The 21,450-nt window shown below is 34.9% G+C and overlaps 1 protein-coding gene across 1 annotated transcript; it reads left to right on the top strand.

Annotated features, from left to right (window-relative positions):
• On the top strand, positions 2,737-21,083 carry LOC109719479 (protein DGS1, mitochondrial). Its single transcript, XM_020246201.1, has 14 exons — positions 2,737-3,104; positions 5,592-5,706; positions 5,831-6,034; positions 6,387-6,524; positions 6,613-6,780; positions 10,695-10,889; positions 12,002-12,102; positions 13,903-13,992; positions 15,740-15,812; positions 15,909-15,937; positions 16,011-16,134; positions 18,259-18,369; positions 20,228-20,328; positions 20,430-21,083. The coding sequence occupies exons 1-14, from the start codon at positions 2,860-2,862 to the stop codon at positions 20,548-20,550; spliced, it is 1,815 nt and encodes a 604-aa protein (XP_020101790.1). The 5' UTR covers positions 2,737-2,859; the 3' UTR covers positions 20,551-21,083.

Genomic DNA, 21,450 nt, shown 5'->3' with positions numbered 1-21,450 from the left:
ATCATGATAGTATAGTGGCATATAACTGTAGATTGTTTCCAGTTCTTTACTATCATTGAGCATATTATATGTAGATTTAGTGGGTGAGCCGTTGAGGTCAGTAGCGGTACCCACTGAGGACTACTTCTTTTTGCAGTAGTTCTCATGCCCAGTTGTGGATCTTTTGTAGAACCTTCGATTGCGGCTGCTCCTATTGCTGATACTGATCGTGGAAAGGGTGTTGCGAGTTAGCCATTCCTGACGAGTCACAGAGTTAGAGGAGTACCAGCTACAGGTAATTGTAGTTTTTGGGTTATTATACATATTGATATTTGTATCTCGCTGGAGTGAGTGATTTTTGTACACCTGGATGTTATGTATGTATAGTGAACCTCTGTTATTTATATATGTTTTATTTCGCAGCTCTATACTACTGGTTGTAGTATTGTATGATTACATATACAGGTACAGCTTCGCTTCGTATACAGGAAAAAATTCTATGTATACGGCTGATCTATTATCGTGCATGGAAAAACGAGTAATCTGGGGCATGACAATACTCACCCGCTCTCCAGTAATATTTTGGGTGTTATCTTGCACTGTTAGTAATACTGCATTACTCACCGGATTACTTTTGAGTTTAACCAAATACAATAATCTAAAAAGATTCCTACAGAATACCCTATAATCGTGACAAGATAATACAAATCAAGATATAAGCATACCTCTTGGGATAAGTAGGAATACGATTAATTTTAAGTTTGGATAAAAATTAGGTTGTTCCCAGGAATAATAAAAATAATGTTTGCATAGTTAGTGATAATAAAAGTAATTATAGTTTTAAAATAATGATATTTTATCTAATTAATTAACATAAAATATTAATTTAATAATAATTTAACTTAGTTAATTAACTAATTAATCATGAATACTGCTAAATAACCCTAAATATTTATTAATAAATAATTAATAATGAGTATTGTTAATTAATAATTTAATTAACCACAAATAATTTAATAAATTAATAAATTAAAAAAAATAATAAATCCATTAGTTTAATAGTTAGATAATTAGTTAATAAAATAATTAGATTAGTCAAAATATTAATTAATTAATCAACATAAATACTAGATATTGCATAAACATCATAAATAATTAATTATTTAATTAGCTAATTATAAATAATAAATTAATTAATTGGTTTCGGGTACCAGTCACTAGGGGTGGAAACGAGCCGAGCTCGAGCGAGCTTATGTCGGCTCAAATTCGGCTTGAAATTAATTTCGAGCCTAAATCTAGGCTCAAGCTCGGCTTGAAATTAATTCGAGCCGAGCTCGAGCGAGCCGGAGCTCGAGCTCTTAAACGAGCCGATTTGAAATTCTCGACATTATAATCAAAGTTTAATTTTATAAAACATTACCTACAATTTGATTGCAACATATCCAATAGTTCAAAATACAAAATAATTGCAAGAAATATGAGCTAGGGTGACGCGCTGCCGGTGAGGGTCAAGAGAGAGAGAAGGAGAGAGAAGAAAAAAATTAGGAATTTGAAAATTTGAAAATGTTTATCATGTTTTTAGGGTATGTGCAAAAGTGAAAGTCTGAAAGAGAGACGTGTGTTATGTAAATTTAGAGTTGGGTTCAATTGCACGGTCTGTACTGTTGGGTTTATTTTATCGCAACAATAATGGCCCAAATTAAATTAAAGGCCTATATTATAATTAAAATACATATATATATATAATATATATATAATATATATATATATAGAGTAGGGCCTCCTTGTGCTCCTAAGTTCTCAACCGCCCATCAAATTGATGGGTGTTAGGGTGAAAGAGAGAAGAGAAATGAAGAGAACAATTTCTCTTCAATTTCTCTCTCTCTTTCACCCTAACCACCATCAAATTTGATGGACATATTAAGAACTTAGGAGCACAAAGTTTGTTGTGTCCTAATAGCACAATAACCCTACTATATATTATATAATATATATATAGAGTCGGCTACTATACTACGATAGTACCAAAGTCCTTGTACTATTGAGTTTTCTACCGTTAGATCTACCTTTGATCATTTCTCCGTTAGTTATACTATTAAACCAACCATCCACTCAACCTTGGGGACCACTATCAATTTAATCGGAGACACTATCATCCTATACCGCACATGTTTTCATCAACGACCGAAAAACTCAATAGTACTAAGAGCTTGCGTATATATGTATAGATAAGTAGCATAATCTATAATATATATATATATATATATTATATATATATATATTATATATATATATATATATATATTATTATATATATATATAATATCATATATATACGAGCTTTTCGAGCTTTTCGAGCCTAATTCGAACGAGCCGAGTAATACTCAAGCTCGGCTTGAAATGAATTTCGAGCCTTTTATTTTGTTCATAGCTCGTGGCTCATTTAGATCTTCGAGTGCAGAGCTTCACGAGCGAGCGATAATATCGAGCCGAAACACGAGTCGAAAGCGGAGCCGGCTCGCTCGTTTGCCAGCCCTACCAGTCACCAAGTCCTTTGCCACTTGCTCTAGGGACGGTCGGTCCAAACAGTATCTTATAATAAGAGTTTTTGGATGTCTAGACTTATAAATTTTTTTAATTTCAAAAATAGCTATATGATATTTTTACTTGTAAAATTATATTTAAGCTGTGAATTATTTGTCATTTTTATAAAATTTATATATTTTCTATGCTCGGAAAATAGCATTTCTTTAAAAAAAAAAAAATTGTTCGCGGTGTTCTTGGCACGCAGACGTACCAGTTACCACAGGCAAGCGAGCTCGCCCGAGCTTTCAAAAAGTTTGCGGAGCCGCCGTCGCACGAACTCCCTCGAAACCAAAAATGGCGTCCTCAACCCCCGAGAACCCTAGAGGAGGCGACGATCCCTCCGACGCCCCCAAATCCCTCGTCCTCTCCTACACAAACCGGATCTGGAGCGCGTTGATCCCCTACCTCCCCTCCCCCGACTCCAATCTCCTCGCCAAGCTCTCCAATCTCTACCCCCGCCGAGGCCGCCGATCCATTTCTCGCCGTCGAAAACCAGGTCTCCCGATCCTACTCCGATCAAGCAGTTCCGAATCGTATATGTGAGCAATTTCGCTTTATTTTTTCTTCTTTGTTGTGAAAAATGGTGGATTCGTTACTTTTCGCTGATCAAAATGAGCTTTCTTTTTTTTTTTTTTCGGTTTCAATTGTTGAATGTAGGTTAGAATTGAATGTCTAACTGATGTTTGTGGAAGAAAGAGGGAGTTTTTTGATTATTTACTCTTATATACGACTTTTCCTATAGAATATAATACAGTAGTTTGTCGATTCCTGATTGCAGGAAATTTGAGTACAGCATCAATTTGAGCTTAACAGTATCGAAAAACTCATTAAAAGTTTGATATCCTTTGGGTTAATTGTAAGGATTTAAGTGCTCAGTGACACAGGCCGTATCCACCGTATCATATCATGTCAATAAGATATCGGTACGATACAGCCCCGTGCTGATGGCATAACTTAAAAACTTTATATTCTTTAAATTAGTTAGTAATTTCTTAATAAAATTCAAAAGATTTAATATAAATACATAATAAGCAATCAGAGTATGTTGTTGCTAAAGAAAATAAATATTTCATCCCATTATGTGTTGGCACATATGTATTTTTTGTGACCGGCACGTATCGACACCATCCGACACGCACCGTGCCGTGCCGTGCCGTACCGTACCAGCAAGTTTACGGCACAACCCTGTACTACGGCACTTAAATCCTTGGATAATTGCATATATATCCCTAAAATGCAGTGGAATTGCAAATTTATCAGTACAAAGTTTTAACTTTCACATATCGTTCTAAATTTACATAGTTTGTAAATATATCTCTCTCCGTTAATTGACCAGTTAATGTTTACTCTTCTTCTACTAATTGACCGATGCTAATTTTCATTTCTAAATTTTTTGCGCTAACTTTCGCATTATTCTAATTAACCATAAATTATAAATTCTGAAAATGTTTTTTTTGAAAAACTACTGCAATAGCGTTTGTATCATTCCACATCTGCAGGTGTATATACTACCACTTTGCGCCATGTTTAGAACAATGGGATTGGGTACCTAGACTCTGCTAAAATTTGAAGGAAAATAACTTAATCTTCTTTTCTTATTCAGAGACATTGTTCCAGTACGATCTCTTGAATCATGAATCAGATTTGGTGTATTTATGAAGTTGCATGGTTAAGTAGCACTATGTTGATATCAAAACAATAATATATGAGTTGCAGAAACAATTTGCTGCAAATCTTTTAGAGGAAGACCCACAATACTATTCTCTCAAGATCATAGGAGAGGAACACTCTTTTAGGTGTTGAGAAAGCTAGCAAGATAGTATCTTGTTATACAACCATTACCCCATCTTGTTAGGTTTTAACCCTAATTTATGATAAAAGTATAGTTACTCAAAACACAATGAATCTATAAATTCATATTGCTACTCAAATTCCTGAGCTCAAACTCATTTGATGGTGGCTTTTACGGGTTTTGATGCTCACTAAGAGAATGACTAAATTTGAGCTGTGAACATGCAGATGTGTGGCAATTTTACAAGCCTTGTAGAATCTATGGTTAGAGAGCTAAACCTATTCTTTGTGAGAGCTAGATATATATAGTCTCAAACACTTGAATGGGGTTTCTAGTTAGTAAGGCCCGGCCTGAGCACGTCTTCATGAGTTAAGGGTTCTCGTTTTGGCAGCTAGGAGGCGCGCGTCTTCGGAAGTTCCCCGATCATAGGCCCGTAAATGATCTGGAATCACTTTTTTCACATCAGAACCTCCTGGATATGTAGTCATGAATAATTATCCTGTTTTGCCCGTTAAGTAACTCTTTAAATCTCCTTTTCAAGAGTTGTGGAAATGTAGTTCAGTTTAATCTTCAAACTCCAAATTCAAGAGTGTAAGCATGCCTATTGCTAAGAGGAGAAACGAGAGCTTGAGTTTGGCTTATCTTTGTGGTAAGTGGTGGGAACCCTTTTGATAAATGGGTGGCTGGTTTTTGTTGTCTTGGATTGGCAAGATGTCACTTGAACAAGCAAGCAGTAACTGTTCTTTTGCTATGCTTGTGCTCTGTTAATAGTTGAGTTGTTGTTTGAGCTTGTGCATATCGAATGTAGAATGCAAAGAAGAATCTATTGTTCAGCAAATATTATATTCTTCTGCTATTGCATTATCTCAAACAGTGAAAGATAAATGCTGCCTGCCTAATTGAGGCATCTTACATCTATCTTTTCTCATCTATGTTTTTTTTTTTTTTTCATTTTATTGTACGGTATCACATTTTCTTCTTTATTTCAGTCATAATGCAGTTGTTGTCTTTTTTCATCATTGCTTTCTTTGTCTGATTGTTTGGTCCAAGACTTTCTTGTTTATTTCAATCACAATGCACTACCATAGATTTTGCAAAATGATAGTAGCTTTACTTTGCATTACAATATTGAAGGTTCTGCATGTTTTAGCTAAAAGTAACTCTTGTGATGCCATAAAATAAACTGTCGTCGTATTCATTCTTCGCTGATCAATTAAAGACTTGAAATTTGCAGAATAGTAGGAGAAGCATCCAAAGCAATTATCATCTTAGAAGATATTGCGGATCACACCTTGTCTAGTTTGCATAGTATTCAGAAAAGTTTGCTATTTTGGAGGATACGGGCTGAGGTGACTGCCATTTTCATTTTCTGACTGACTTATTTCTTGAAGCGGATTAAAATAATCTCTACTGAGTTGCTCCGTTGGCCTTAATATTTTTTGTTTGCCATACTTCAACTTTTCTGTGTTTCAGGGAACAAGTTCACAGAAAATATATTTCATGATTTTCGAAAGAGGACCACGAGCTTTCTTTAAAGGAACATATCAACTTATTAGCAGGCTAGGCGGTGAAGGCTCTCCAATTCAATATCTTTCACACTCTGCATCAGAGATGATATCGAACAAAATAGCTATTCTGACAAGTCTGCAACATTGCCTTGCTACATTTCTTGCAGAGGTTCGCCGCATCTTCATAGGTGTCTTAAAATAAAATAGTATGTGAATGACAGTATTTCTTTGAAAACTCTTAATTTCTTTATAATTCCAGTTACATTTAGTTTTATTGATCAACTATTTTGACCATATTCTTAAATTCAGCTTTGTATAAATTCTAACTAACTTGAAATGTTAAGTTTCTAATATACACAATTGGTTCATTTTTTTTGTTTCTACTTGTTTAATCTTTAGAGAGGTCCTTTAATCGTTTAATCTTACTAGACTTGCATAGAATACCAATAAATTTAGTGTGAGGGTGTCGAGTTTTGTGTTACTCTTTCATATTGGGTACTACTTTATTGGCTTTCATGTAGGTGTACTTGGAAGTTGATAAATACAGGGAACTGTTGGCCAGGGATTCAGATGAATCCTTCCCTGCATTACTAGTTATTGTAAATGGACTTTTTTCAAAGCTGGAATATACTATTAGCCATCCATCTGAAATTTATAAGGTTATTCATTTTACCTTTTCATATTGTTTATAGCTGTTTTCCTTTTGCCATATTTTTCTAATTTATTTTTATTTCACTTGGCATTCAGAGTGACAATATGTTTTCGTCCAATGACGGGAACTCATGCGCTCTTACGTTTGAAAAATTACCTGAGATAGACCCTGAAAGGTCACAGTGGACGGATACAGAGATAAGGGATGCTACCAATCTGATATATCAAAACCTTCAAAGATTAGATTCATACCTTTCTTTCATTGTAAGCTATAATTTATTTTGCTTTTAGATTGAGTTTTTTTGTTTCGTATGATGAAAACTATGATGGTATTTTATGGAAGTAATTTTACAAATTAGAAATCTGACATTCTGACCAATTGATTTTAGCACTAAAGTTAATATGTAAGCACGTAGGGCATGTTTGTTTTACCATAAATGGGGAGGGGGGAAGTAGTTTTCGGTGAAAACTGACCACTTTCGCTGTTTGGTTCACCATAATATTATTACGGTTGAAAGTTCACTTCATCCAAAATACCGAAATTGACTTCGCCCTCCCAGAGGGCAAAGTCAATTCGGTGAGGTGAAGGAAAGTACTTTGGGAACTTTAATTACACAGATAACGTTAGGGTTACTCTCCCCCTCTTCTCTCCCCTCACGCCTTCACGTTCACCCCTCCCTTTTTCTCTACAGACGCCAAAAAAAAGCCCTTTTTTCTCCCCTTTTTTTTTCACTTTTTTAAACACTTGTCCTATATAATATATAATTTAAGTTTCAATATATCTTTTATTTAATTTACATATTTCAAATATTTGTTTAATGTTAATAATTTTTTAACTTTAGAATTTTATTTGTTGCATTATTATAAATTCTATGCAAAAAAATTTAATATAATTTTTTTAATTTTATTTTATAATTATATATAATTATATTATTTTTTATTTATTATAATTTATTATTTACTAAGTTACAAAATAAAAAGTAATATCACTTATTAGGAGGTAAGTTTATCGGGGGTGTACGGATTAAATAGTTTTCGGTGAAACAAACAGTGGAAGTGGAGAACTACACTTTCTACGTCATCTATTTACTACCAAGCAAATAGCAGAACTGGCAGAACTTCACTTCCACAGCTAGAAACAAACAGCGGAAGTGAAGTAATTTTCACCTGAACTCTAGTTCAACCCAAAGTCCACTTCAACCCAAAGTCCACTTACGGTGAAACAAACATGCCCATAATGTAGTTACTTTTTTTTTTTAATTTTAATTTTAATTTTTCCTTTATTGATCGAGAGGAAATTAAAGTTTTTATTGACTGGTTCTTCATATACATAATAACAATGGTTTAAAAAAATTCTATCAAGGATTAACCACTAGCACCCTATTTCCCTGTCGATAGTTCTTTTAGCCAAGTCTGTTTTGAGTTTTTCCCTTAAAGATCTAGTCTGACTGGCCTAAAATGTGTTCTTCTAATGTTGTGTCTGATTGATTGATTGAATTGCTTCCAATATCAACAAAATTTCTTGGAATGATAAACTATATTCCATTGAAGATTTGATTGTAAGGTCTTCCATATCCTAGAGTTTTTCAATTTGAATCAAGGATTTTCCTGTCATGGCCACTTAGCGAGTGTTTGTTTTTCGTTGCTTACGAGTTACAAGGACTAAGAGACTAATAGATTGTAATTCACATTGCCATTATCATACATGACTTTAGTGATTGTTATGAAGCAAATGCAGTGATTGCTATGAAAATTGAAGTCCAACATCCATTGGAGAGTCTGGTATGCGCGCGCACACAGAGAGAGAGAGAGAGAGAGAGAGAGAGAGAGAGAGAGAGAGAGAGAGGGAGAAAAGTAAAAAAACACCCTTAACAATCAGTACTAAAGTGTAGTTAACCCATATTTATAAAGAAACTTGAGCTAATGTTGTGACTATGAAAGAGAGACAAAGTAAAAAAAAACCTTTAACAAAGTAATAAAATGTAGTTTAGCCATTTGTATAAGGAAACTTGAGCTAATGTTGTGACTATGAGAGAGAGACAAAGTAAAAAAATACCCTTAACATAGTAATAAAATGTAGTTTAGCCATATGTATAAATAAACTTGAGCTAATTTTGGGACTATAATGATTGGATTAAATTGAAGGTAATCCATTACTTGATTTTCTTAATAGGGAGCTATGTTACACGGATGTGGCTCAAAGGGAGCTACATCCATGTCTGACTTGCATTGGACTTGGGACTTGCATTGGACTCGAGACTTGCAGCGGCGCGCGTCTGTTGTGATCTTGAAATAAAAAAAAAAGATGACGCGGAGAGGACTCGCGTCACGTATGCGTGTCTTCTCCGCATAAAAAGGGTGCAGTACATGCAACAATGGAAAATATTACTGACTGCACCTGGTGTATTTATCTCTCTCTACCTCTCTATGAACTACAATTGATATTTGATAATTGAAGCTAGGCTGGAATACTGTTGATAGCAAAAGGTTCTTTTTGCTATCAAGTTTTTAACCTTTGAATGAGAAATTGTAGGGTTAGGATGATATTTGTCCCTTAGGGTTGAGTGGTCCCCACTGGGTTATAATATTTAATCTAATGGTTAGAAATGATGAAAGCAATTGATCCAAAGGCTAAAAACTTGATAGCAAAAAAGGCTATCAATAGTATTCTAGCCCAACTCTTGATAATTGATATTTTAAAATTAAAATCTAATTTGATATATGTGATTTACTAATATTTGAAAGCCACATGTATATAAATTATAAGTTTAAGAAATTTATTACTTAGATATTAAGTAGTTCTAAAAATCAACTATATTTAAAAAAGTTGTTGTTTGACTTATAAAAAAGTTATTGCCCAAAATTTATATTTTTAATATATAATTGTTTAATATTATAGAATATGCCTAATAAATTAGATTCTAATAAGATTTTTGATGTGCAGTATATGAGATGTGCTTATAAAACGGATGTAGGTAATAAATTTCTTCTTAAAAGGATTGGTCATGCTCCAAAGAGTGTAGAATAAGAATTTATTTATTATTCAATTTCAAACTATTCTAATATTTTACATAAATAAACTTATATTATTTTATTAAAAATAATGTTTTATTTATGCCTAGTTGTGCCAATGTCCTACTTTTTTTTCGAAGTTGCTGAGTCGCTGTGTTCGAGTCGTGTCATATCCTATGTCTTTGTAACATAGAGAGAGAGAGAGAGAGAGAGAGAGAGAAATAAGAAAACAATAAAAACAATCTTAACGTTCAGTAATAAAGTGTTAAGCCATATTTATAAAGAAACTTGAGCAACTTTGGGACTATAATAATTTGTTTAAAAAACACCCTTAACGTTCCGTTTAGGAAATATAGTTAAGCCATAATTGTAAAGAAACTTGAGCTAATTTTGGGACTATAATGATTTGATTAAAGTGGAGATAATCTCTTACTTGAGTATCTTAATGTAGTGTTTGTTAGGGGACGAAGTGTGGCTAGTGATGAAATCCATGTTGTCCCATCGAATACTATTGGTCTGGAGAAATTCCTTGTTGGGATTGGGTTGGCGAAATATCCCTTGGGCAATTCTATTGCCGAGGATAATTGTTTCACAGGGTAAGAAGGTGGATAGGGATATTCCCACTGGCAAAACAATATTCTAACTTTCCCTACTATCCATAACTTAGCAAAGTGGGACTGTGGGAATAACACTTGGAATCACACTTCTCATTAAGAATATTCACCCCTATTGCTATGGTAAAAATGTTCCAAACAAACATGCTCAAAGTAAATGGTGAATCAATTGAGTAACTAAGGTTGTGGAGCAAACAATAGAATGTCTATGAAGAGGCACATTCCGTAGACAGGAGGGTTATATTCTGGGGAGGGTTTGTAGTTGAAACTAAAGATTTCTAGTTAAAACCACTTTAAAATTTGGATTCTTTCTACCAAAAATAATCATTTCAACCCTAGCAAGTTACTTTTTCTTTTGCTCTTTACTTCATGCTTGAGATACCTATGTTTGGATGAAGCGATCCTATGTTTGTATGAAGTAAAGGATTATTGTACGTATGTTAAGGGGAACATTATATTATTAAGACTAAATTGGACATCATATATATTTGTTCATGCATAATTTCTTCATAATATGCTATTAGTTGAAGCTATTTTGTTTATGCTGTCTAGCTTTCCAGGTGTCAAAAACCAAGAAAAATGACTTTATATTGGATTCGCTATACTGGTGGAGCTGTTGGTCTCTCAGCATGTTCATTATGGCTTCTGCGGCATAGTAGTTTGATGGGGAGTTCTGACATCGACAATTGGATTCGTGACGCAAAAGAATCAATGGCGGGATTTTGGAGAGAGCATGTTGAACAACCAGTATGCTTCCCCACTTGTTAGTTACATAGTGCTAATTCCCTTTTTTCTTTGTTTTTTGGTTTTGTTTTGTTTTTTTTGGTTCTCTGAAAAGTCCGAAACTACTTCTATTAGTTCTAACAAGACATAAAGGCATAAAATGCTGCTATTTTCTGCTTTTGAAAATAATTTCCACTTTATGGTTTTGCTTGGACTTTGGAGAGATATACCTTGTTGTATCATTTGTTTTGCATGTTTGTCTACAGATAAATAATAGTATCTATGCATATTTGCCAGCGTCTTTTTCTTGTTGAATTGGTGAACGGCGTGTTGTTGACCTTGAAAATTTAATAGAACTTGTGTGAGGTTGATCTAGGGCATTGCATTCATTTCGTGCAATTTATAGAGATCTACCATAGTTGGGAACAGTAACTATTGGGATATAGCAGCTTATGCTCTTGCTCATGCATATGAGTGTGTGAATATAAGTGGGTTGTGCCTTTGTGAATGTTGTTGCTACAGCAATTGGAATCATGTATGTGCATTCATAAGTAGGGGTGCTATATTGCTATAGCAATTGGAATCATGTATGTGCATTCATAAGTAGGGGTGCTATATTGCAATGCAAGTTTTCTGTCCGTGGTAGTTGACTGGTTGGTATTCATTCTTCCTTTTCATAATTGGTGAACTACAAACAACTCAGTTTCTTTTGCCATGAGAACTTATTACTCCATGTGACTGAGGGTCTGAGATTTTCTATGCTATCGAATTATTGGAATACTCACATTCATATTTAAGCAAGAAATCAGGTTCTGTCGGTAATGTTTCTTTCCTCTTGCAATATCTATAGGATTCTATTGGATTCGCCTTGAGCTATAAATCATTGAGGTTCATTTGGCTGTTATATCCTGCTTCATAAATTCTTTTGTTTGATAGTTGTATTCATCAAGTTTACCTCATTATTTATCCATCCTTTGCTCCTAAAGCTGGGCCCGGAATATTTTAGTTATAGTTCCATTCAATGTGTCTTTATTCAGTACTGTACTTCATGTTAGCACGCACTTCTGTGAATAGTACATGTATATGTTATTATCATAAGCTTTTGTTTATCAAATTCTGCTTTTTGATATTCTCAGCTTATTTCCATTAGAGATGAGCTATTCGAGACATTCAGGAGGAGACACAAAGGTGTTATGGAAGTCGAAGAGGTGCAATTGACTGCAAATTCCCTGCACAGGTTATCCCTAGCATTCCATGAATTTACTGAATTTGTTATTCTAAAACTTCCTAATTAATTTTTCCAAAATTAATATGGCATTTCCTGCCTACAATCTTGTCATGTTGTTATACAAATTGTACGCAAAGCATTTCTCCTTCTTGTTTTTATAGTCCATTATGTGTTTGCTCTCTTATTTAGTTGTATATTTTTTGTGAGTTGTCTGTGACAGGGGGATGGAAAAGTCTGAATAATCTAAAGATCTTGCTTTCAATAATAATGCTGTGGTGCACGAACCAACTGATTAAAATGGTTAAGAACATTTTAGATTGTCTAAATCTAATTATTGCCAATGTCTCATAACGATAATCATGATGGAGAAAGCATCGAGACAAATTAAATGTCCCAATGATGTCTTAGCATAAGACCAGAATTAGAAATTATACTAATTCTAGCATATGAGAGCACTAAATGGAGAAGTGTCTAATCTTTTTCTTGCATTCTGTTCAGCGTGCCCATCTGACGTTGAACCAAGAAGATCCTGTTGTGCTTCTAGGTTTCCATTCTCATCATAAACTGTATTTAGTTGTATATTTTTGAGAGAAAACTGTATTTAAGTTGTTGAAGTACTTGGAATGCCTGTCAAGGTAGTAATTAGCAAAATGACAGGTAGTAATTAGCAAATATTTTTTCAATTTTCATGTTCAAACTGGTTTGGAAAAAAAATCACTCTCTTCTATTCTCTGAAGTTTCATCGGTTTATATTACAATTTTTATTTTTGTTTCATTTTGAAGTTTTCCATTATAGGCTATTGGTGTTAGTATATATAAGCATTGGGAGTCAAGGATTGATTTTGTTCCCCCATATTTTTCAGCTCAAGCTAGCCCAATTAGCATATTATTTTTAGCAACTTGATTGAACAAGCTTTTAAACATGTGAGCTGCTCAAAATGATGGTGCCAATACGAGCCTTCTATATTTTGTGTTCCTCAAAGCGATTCGCTAGCATCTTTGAATTTCTGATTGTTATGCGTGTGACAAACTCCCAGTGCTTCGGTCTATGTCCTTGTAAGTTGCAGCACAAACTCGACATATGCACGGAGTTCAAAGTCTTTATTATAGGTCTTTAGAAGGATAGAAATACGAGCGTGGGCATGATGTTCACATGTGTAGCTGTGGTTGTGATTTTTAAATTTCTCAAAGGTCAAGCTCATGTTTCTAGCATAATTTCAATCGACGTTACCGACCATCCCTAGCGCAAGTGGCAAAGGGCTTGGTGGTTGGTACCCGAGGTCCCAAGTTCGTATTTTTTTAAAAAATAAATGAAGCTGGTAGCATGTTACCTTTCTCTCAAAAAAAAAAAAAAATCATTCAACGTTCTCCTTAACCATTCTCTAAGTATGTGGTCTGAGATCAGCAATAATGGTTTGATCTTAGAGCAAGAGTTTACAGGCAGACTGGTTCAGTAGGTTAACTTGTAGAGCAGTATACTGCTAGCTATAAATTGAAGCTTACAATGTTATATTGTAGCATCAAATAAGCTAGGTTCTTCTTTCCTTTGTTAGTAATATCAGTTTCACAATTGAAGAGAAGTTATGATAAGTTGGTAGTTTTGAAAAGTTTGCCGATGACTCAAATATGAGAATTGGTCACTAGGGGCTATCTATATAGTATAGACTTATATATACATACATGTGTGAAGGTATGTATGTATGTATATGTGTGTGTGTGTGTGTGTGTGTGTTACTGTTGCTCTCTCTCTCTCTCTCTCTCTCTCTCTCTCTCTCCCCCTCTCATACTGTTATATTTTTGTGTTTGCAGAATGTTGTTGGCCTTCTGTGAGCAAACAAAAGGTCAAAATCTGCCAGAGGATATATCAGATCAGCATTTGCTGGAAATAGTCATGGCGAGGTAAAAGTACTGTCATAGAGCAATCATGAGAATCTCTCTGTTGTTGCTTGCTACATTTGAGTTAAATTGTGCTCCTAATTAACCGCATAGGATTTGGTTTCTCAACATCCAATTTTTGTCTCCTTTAACTGCGAGTAAAACTCTGTTGTTGCTACATATTTTTTATCTACTTCTGTTATTTCCTGATCTATTTTTCTGTTCTCTGTTTGCATTGGTGTTATAGAAATATCTCAAACTTTGATCATATATTAGTTTTGGTTATATTGAATTCATTTAGGTGGGTTTTCTTTTCTTGGGTTTAAATGTCATCCTCCATTTCGTGGTGCTTTTGGTTGGGAACATTGTGTAAGCTGACATTGAATCTTATTAAATATATACACACATATGTGTGCACAGTGCACAAGCTCAGCTAGATAGATGGTCAGATATGTAAAAAAAAAATAGTTACATGGTTTAAAAATGAAAAGGTTTAATGAAGAAAGCTATCTTCTGAAAGGCAAAATGCATAAGGCATTAACCTAGTGGTATGAGTTATCACAGAGCTCTTTTTGAGGCCATAACAGCGAGGCACACTGGTACAAGGAGAGGAAGAGTGAGGTCTCTGGTTCGTCTCCTAGTTGGCAGACTAAGGGTTTGAGTGTGGAAGCCAAGCTTCGTTTCTGAATAACAAAATTCACGAATTTGATTCTATGACAGAATTTAACTATTTAAATATACAGATTTTTACTTTAATTTTACTGTTTAATTCATCTCGTTAGTGATATAATGTTCTTTTTTGGATGCTTTCTTCTTCAAGGAGGTCCAACAGAATTTGTTAACTTTAATGAGCATCAGGTTTAAAGACTTTTACTAGATGAAAAAATGCTGCAGTAATTTTTTGTTAATTGAACCTGATCATATTTGGGCTTTCTTTGGTGATAGAAGTGTGGAACTTACATCTTTGCGGGTCAATAAGTTTATCTTTACTTTAATTTTGAGTTCTAGGTCAGAAAATAAGCTGCTGTGAGTTCATTGGATTAAGTTGTGATCAAGGATTTAAGTACCCATCAGCATGGGCCGTATCCATCGTGCCGTATCATGCCAAGAAGATACCGTTATGGTACAGCCCCCCGTGCCGATGATATAGCTCAAAACCCTATTTTATTTAAATTGGTAAGTAATTTTCTTAATAAAGTTCAAAAAATTTGATAAAGATACATAATAAGCAATTAGAAAATTTTGCTGCTAAAGAAAATAAATATTTCATGTCATCATGCGTCGGCACACGTGTTTTTTGTGACCGACACTCATCGGCATAGTCTGGCACGCACTGTGCCTTACAATGCTGTCAAGTTTTAGCCATGACTGAGTGCCACGACACTTAAATCCTTGGTTGTGATATTATGACAATAAAAACTCTTGAAGCTCCCCCTAAGTAAAGCATGAAAACAGTGATATGTATTGCAATTTCTTATGTAATACGCATGTTCTTTAGCAAAAAGACATAAATATCAAATGATATAATAAGTGGACATAAATGGTTCCTTCTGATGTTCAGAGCAAGTCAAAGCATATTTCTAATTCTCCTCTTTTTCCTTCTCATTATTCCCTCTTAACTTTTCTCTCTAACTGTATATTTTACATTCTTTTCTGAAGAAGTTACAGATTTATATTCAGCGCTGATTGGTTCTATAAGCCCTTTACATTTAGCCCTTCATGTTTATTTTATTTTATACATGCACACTCATTTTAAGTGCCTTTAGTACAGATATGAGAAGGAGGTCATGCATCCGCTTCAAAATCTACTGAGTGGAGAACTTGCACGTGCCATGCTTATTCAGGTTTGTCTTCTCTCTTTGTTGTTCACCTGTTTCATATCATCTTTTCTTCTAGTCAGCAAACATAATACTGCTCATTGGTTGTCTCCCAATATGCAGATTCAAAAGCTAAAGCTTGATCTCGAAACGTGAGTCTAAGCACTTCATTTGTTTGTAATTTGTTCTGTACCGTAACAACATTAAAATAGAACTCTTGACCAGGGCGATGCTTGAGCTAGATCAGATTCTGAAGGCAAATGAAATAAACTTTGCTATTCTTGCTGCTCTACCGGCCTTTTGTCTTTCCCTTCTCCTCCTCATGCTAGTACGGGCATGGATTCTGCAAGTATGTGCTGTTTACGTTTCACTAATCTCTTCTTATTGTTCTTATCTGTAGTAGTATATAATATCTGTGAATATTTTTTTGCATATGCATCTTTTTTAGTTCTTCCTTTGTATGCAGTGGGTGTTTATACTGTTGTTTGTATTTATTACGCTAGCATATTGCTGTCTACCTGTACCATATGGCCTTATTTGGGTACACTTCCTCTTTTCTTTTCCCTTTGTTTTTCCTATAAAAAGAAAAAAAATGAATTCCAGGTGGTTGAGTTGCTGGTGGATGAGCTTGCCATGCAACCTGGCTATATATGGAATGGTTTCTTAATTTTAAAAAAAGACTGCAAAGTTTCTTTTCCTTTTTTCCTTGTCACCTAACAAAAAACGCAAGTGCATAGAATCTAACAATTCACCATCCCCCAACCATTCAATTGCATAGCATTGGAGTAAAAAGAAAAGAAAAAAGAAAAAAAAAGAAATGAAGCATAATTAAACTAGGCTCAAGAATGACTTCAAGATTGGTTGAAACTAATCACCATGCTGGTAGTTTGTAATTCTTTTATCATTGGGTGCTAGTTTGTATAATGTTGTATTTATTCTTGTGATTGATATTGCAGTTTCTGTTAATGCATTGTCTCTTTGGATGCATAAACAACTTGTATACAGCATGTCTCTTTCGTACTGAAGGAGCATGTTGTAGTTGGTTGATAGGCAGTATGAAAAGTTGTCTAGAAGAGGATTTTGAGTTGTGGCTGATCTGTCATCCATCAGCCCAGAGGAGTATCATGCTGGTACCTTGTCGGAGTGTATGAAACAGTTGGCACACGCCGACTGACTCATAAATCCTTGTGCATTTCTTTATCCTTTCTTTTTTCTTTTATGTTTGGTCCATATGCACTCAGAATTATTTGTATTTAACTCCTAATTTGAGATTTGTCGCTAGTAGTTTGTGACTGACCTCCATAATAGTAGGAAACTAAAGAAAGCATCCACATCAAATGATATTTTAATATGACCTTTCTAAATTTTGATTATGTTTAAACCATTAATCATGTTATTCGGAACAATTTATACTGACAAATCCGTCGAAATAAAAGATCATATATTACCAGCATCTTTATGTGCTTGGTTTAACAAATGAAAGCATCTTTTTGATTGATAGTTTCCTAGGTTATCAAATGGCATGGACGAACGTGCCACAGTGGCATGGGCTGTGCTGTTGTGTCATGTCTTTCCGTGCCACTGGCATGACAATCCTCGAGTAAGGGCATGAAATTGCATCGGAAACCAATAATCATGTGAGGTTTTTACTATGATGAATGTGGGATAATTTGAAGAACAGTAACAGATTGACGCTAACAAGTCCAACTCCATGAGGCTTACATTATTAACTTTTTGGTGCAGTATATCTTGTTTGGTTTTATGACTTTTATCGACTCATATATCTCATGTCTTTACACAATTTCAACACAGTATTTATAACAAAACTTATCGAAGCTTGCGCACTACACATTTTTTAATTAGCTAAACAATAAGGATTTAAGTGCCCATTGTCACAAGCCGTATCCACCGTATTGTATAGTGCCAACGAAATACCAGCACGATACAACCCCGTGCCGATGGCACAACTCAAAACCCTCTTTTCTTTAAATTAGTAAGTAATTTTCTCAATAAAGTTCAAAAGATTTGATAAAGATACATAATAAGCAATTAGAAAATTTTGTTGCTAAAGAAAATAAATATTTCATGCCATTATTTGTCGGCACACATATACTTTTTGTGACCAGCACTTATCTGCATAGCCCGGCACGCACCGTGCTGTACCGTGCTGGCAAGTTTTCGGCACAATCCCGTGCCACGACACTTAAATTCTTGCCAAACAGATTTGGTGATTGTGGATTTGCCTTATTTTCTCTTCTATATCTGTTCTTATCTCTTCTTTATCTATGTGCGGAAGACATGTTGTGCATGTATAACTTACAAAATTGTTATTTTTTTTCGTTTTAAAACATTTCACTTGAATCATTATAAGTTGATCACACATTATAGTTAATTTGTAAATTTACATGATAATCCTATTGATGCGCCTTTCTATTGCTTCATAATTCAATTTTTAATCTTGCAACAACTTTAGGACAAAGGTGCAGAAGGAAGAGGAAGGATTGCTCGCCGTCAAAGGAGGCTTCTTCTTGTTGATGTTGAGAAAAGGCTTATGCAATATAAGACATGCATGGAACGAGAAATGGTAATGTAGATTTTCTTATGCAAGTTACTTAGAATAAATAATATATTTCATTTGCTTTTAGCAAACACTTGTGAAATTCTTAGAACGAGAAATGGTTGTGTACAGTACACGTATGACACACAACATTTTGCTGCATCTTGTAAAGAATGTGGTTCTAACATTTCGTACTTACTATTTGGATTGATAGAGTAGTGTGAAGCCGTGAAAGCAAAACATGCTAACAATAGTAATAGTAAATCATATTGAAATCACAGAAATCACACAATCAAGAGCAAGAATTACATAGTTCCACCAAAGCCTACGTCCATAGGAAGCAGAGCCACGAATCTTCACTATAAAATAGTTAAAAGTGTCCAAAACCATCCCTAGCACCGCATAGGGAAGCACCACTTTCAATACAATAGAAACAATCTCACCAAAGAACCCTCATTGGGACAACTCTAACACCGAGGTTGAGTCAATGCTTCAAATCGACATTCTACAAACTTCTCTTAATCAAAGCCCTGTCCAATTGATATTCTTGGTTTATCCCAAAATAGCTTCTCAAAAGGTTCCTCACAAAGCTATACAATGTCCTATATGTTAGCCCCAGAATCCTGGACTAATACCCTACTTGGACTGAAGCTTACAAATTGGCGTGATAGGTCAGATTTTTGGGCCAACAGGTTGGATTGCTTTGTAGTTTAACCGTGCAATCCGACTTATCGGATCGATTATCTGACCTAACATATTTCTCTGCCTAGCAAACCGACCTATTGGACACATCATCGGACCTCTCGGATTTCTCTTCTACCACCTCCCAAGTGTACCAGTTGATGCAATTCGTTGCACCATCTAGTCGGGTCAAATCTGAGTGTTTCGTCCTGTCTACACTAACCATCAATTGGTCGGATGATTCTGTGAGGAGAGACCGAACATATACTGTATTCTTAGGTGTCTAGCAGTTATATTCCAAAATCCTATTTAAGCTAGGGATGTGAGTACTTTTGTTTATATTTTGGGTCCAAGCTTGCGTTAGTTGTGGTTTTGGCAAAGAATTTTCGAGTTGTTGGAAGCTCAGACCCTGATCAAGGGCTTGTTATCAATCCTATTTGCTTAATAGTTTGGCATTACTTTTCAAAATGACTTAAACCATATGTGAGAAGCCGAATTAGCATGCATTTTTACTTTCTAGTTACTAAAATAAGATGAGTCAATTCATGATGCTTCTGATAACATTGTGAAGAGTAAAAGCCCTTTCGTATGCAAGGAGCATGTTTTTAGTGCTGAAAATCATGAATCATTTGTAACTATTGAGAAAAATTTTAAAAAAACTCTTTTTAACCAACAACTGATGCAAAACCCCATCAGGCATAATTAAGGTACGTTTTTTGGAGCATTGATCTTCTAATGAACACAATGATACAACCTCATTACTCCTTTTCGCTTGATTAGTCTTGATTGTGTTTTCCTGTACCAATGGATACACTAAGACAATGCGACTAAAAAAATCAAGGGTCATGATCAAATGGAACTTATATCTACAAGATGTCAATTTTCAAGCTGAAATTGCATTGTTGCTTGCAGAGAACCTACTTATCAGTTTTTGTCTTGATTCAATTGCTTGCTTCCGATGCATACGTCGAGAAATTGACGGACTGTTTTTGTTTTTTTTTTTTCACTCTTCTTTTTGACTTGCTATGTGGTTGCTTTTGGCTATTCATCAATGAATACGTGGATCGCCTCACTTATTTCTTCTTCTCTGTTGTTACAAGCTGATCGTCGACATTGTTATCTTTAATCTCTCCTCATTTTTTTTTAAAAAAAATTTTGTGGAGCCAAAATGATAAATACATTTCCCCTTCTTTTTCCGTTGTAGGAGGACGATGCTCGTTGTAAGTATGGACTAATGCTGTATAACCTCGATCGTCTCTACAAGGCTGTCGAGTGGCACGCGAGGGAAACCGGGGAGTGGCTAAGGTGAGTAATCTCGTTAACCATTATTGAATGTCTTTTAGTGGAACTTTGTTGTCTCTCAAGAAATGGTAATAGTATGCGCAACATGATATTTTGGTTCACAGTTTGAGACAAGATATTGTTGATCTGGCAAAACCTGATTCCAAAACGGTCTACAAGCTTGCCGTTATTTCCCGTATGGAGAGAATGTATGATTGTTTGCTTCCTTCTTCGAGGCGGAGCTGATTCTCTTAGATGTTTTGAAAACTAACCCAGCCTCTAATCTAACTGGAGAGGCTAAGGTTCAAAGTGTTACTGATCCGACCAGATTGAACCAGCGGTCAAACCATTTAACGAACACTCATATGGCAAAGAGGAAGTTGATAGTCCACAAGTATTATTTTGCTGCAATTTTGTTAGATAAGTTTGCACTCGCACGATAATTTGTGTTTGGAGGTCTTACAAAGAGGTGGTTGATGCAAATTGCGCTTGTAGCTTTTGAGTCGAGAAATATTTCTCTTCTACCCGCTTGTTTGGTGGAACCTGTGCTAGTTACGTAGTTTGCAACCAATCCGAGCGGTTTAGCTCGTGTAATCTGTTTTTTTTTTTATTTTTTTTTTTATTTTATATATATATATATACTTTTTATATTAACTGAACAGAGCTGAACATTACATCGGTTCGAGTTCGTCCAGGTTGGTTTTCTAAACAATCATCTTCTTCACAAATTGGAGCATATATTTCCTTTTTGTCACTGGAGTGGAAGTAGATTTCTAGCATATATTGATTATTATTATTATATTTCTGTATGGGTGAGATTGGGTTATTGGATGCTTATCTTGAGCCTGTGCGGATGTTTGAACATTTTTCTACTCATCACTTATTGTTTACTTTAGGGACCTGTAGTGGTAATAATCGGTTGGAGTATAAAGAGATGGTTTACCGGACCACGAAGTCATTTTTGTTAGACTTGTGATAAATCATCCTCGTTGGAGTTTATTATCTTGGAATCTATAAACGTAAGGACCTTGTCATGGACTACAATTTAGGTGGAAAGTTGGATTTTGGTTCTTTTTGGTTGGGTTTTTCAAATGCGTGCCCTACTGCCAAGTGCCCCCTGTTTAAGGTTTACAAACAAAACCTAAA

Source organism: Ananas comosus, linkage group 13 (genome assembly GCF_001540865.1).
Source record: "Ananas comosus cultivar F153 linkage group 13, ASM154086v1, whole genome shotgun sequence".
In the NCBI taxonomy this organism is placed as follows: domain Eukaryota; kingdom Viridiplantae; phylum Streptophyta; class Magnoliopsida; order Poales; family Bromeliaceae; genus Ananas; species Ananas comosus.
Note: the sequence above shows the minus strand (reverse complement) of the source record. Positions and strands in the feature narration are given on the sequence as shown.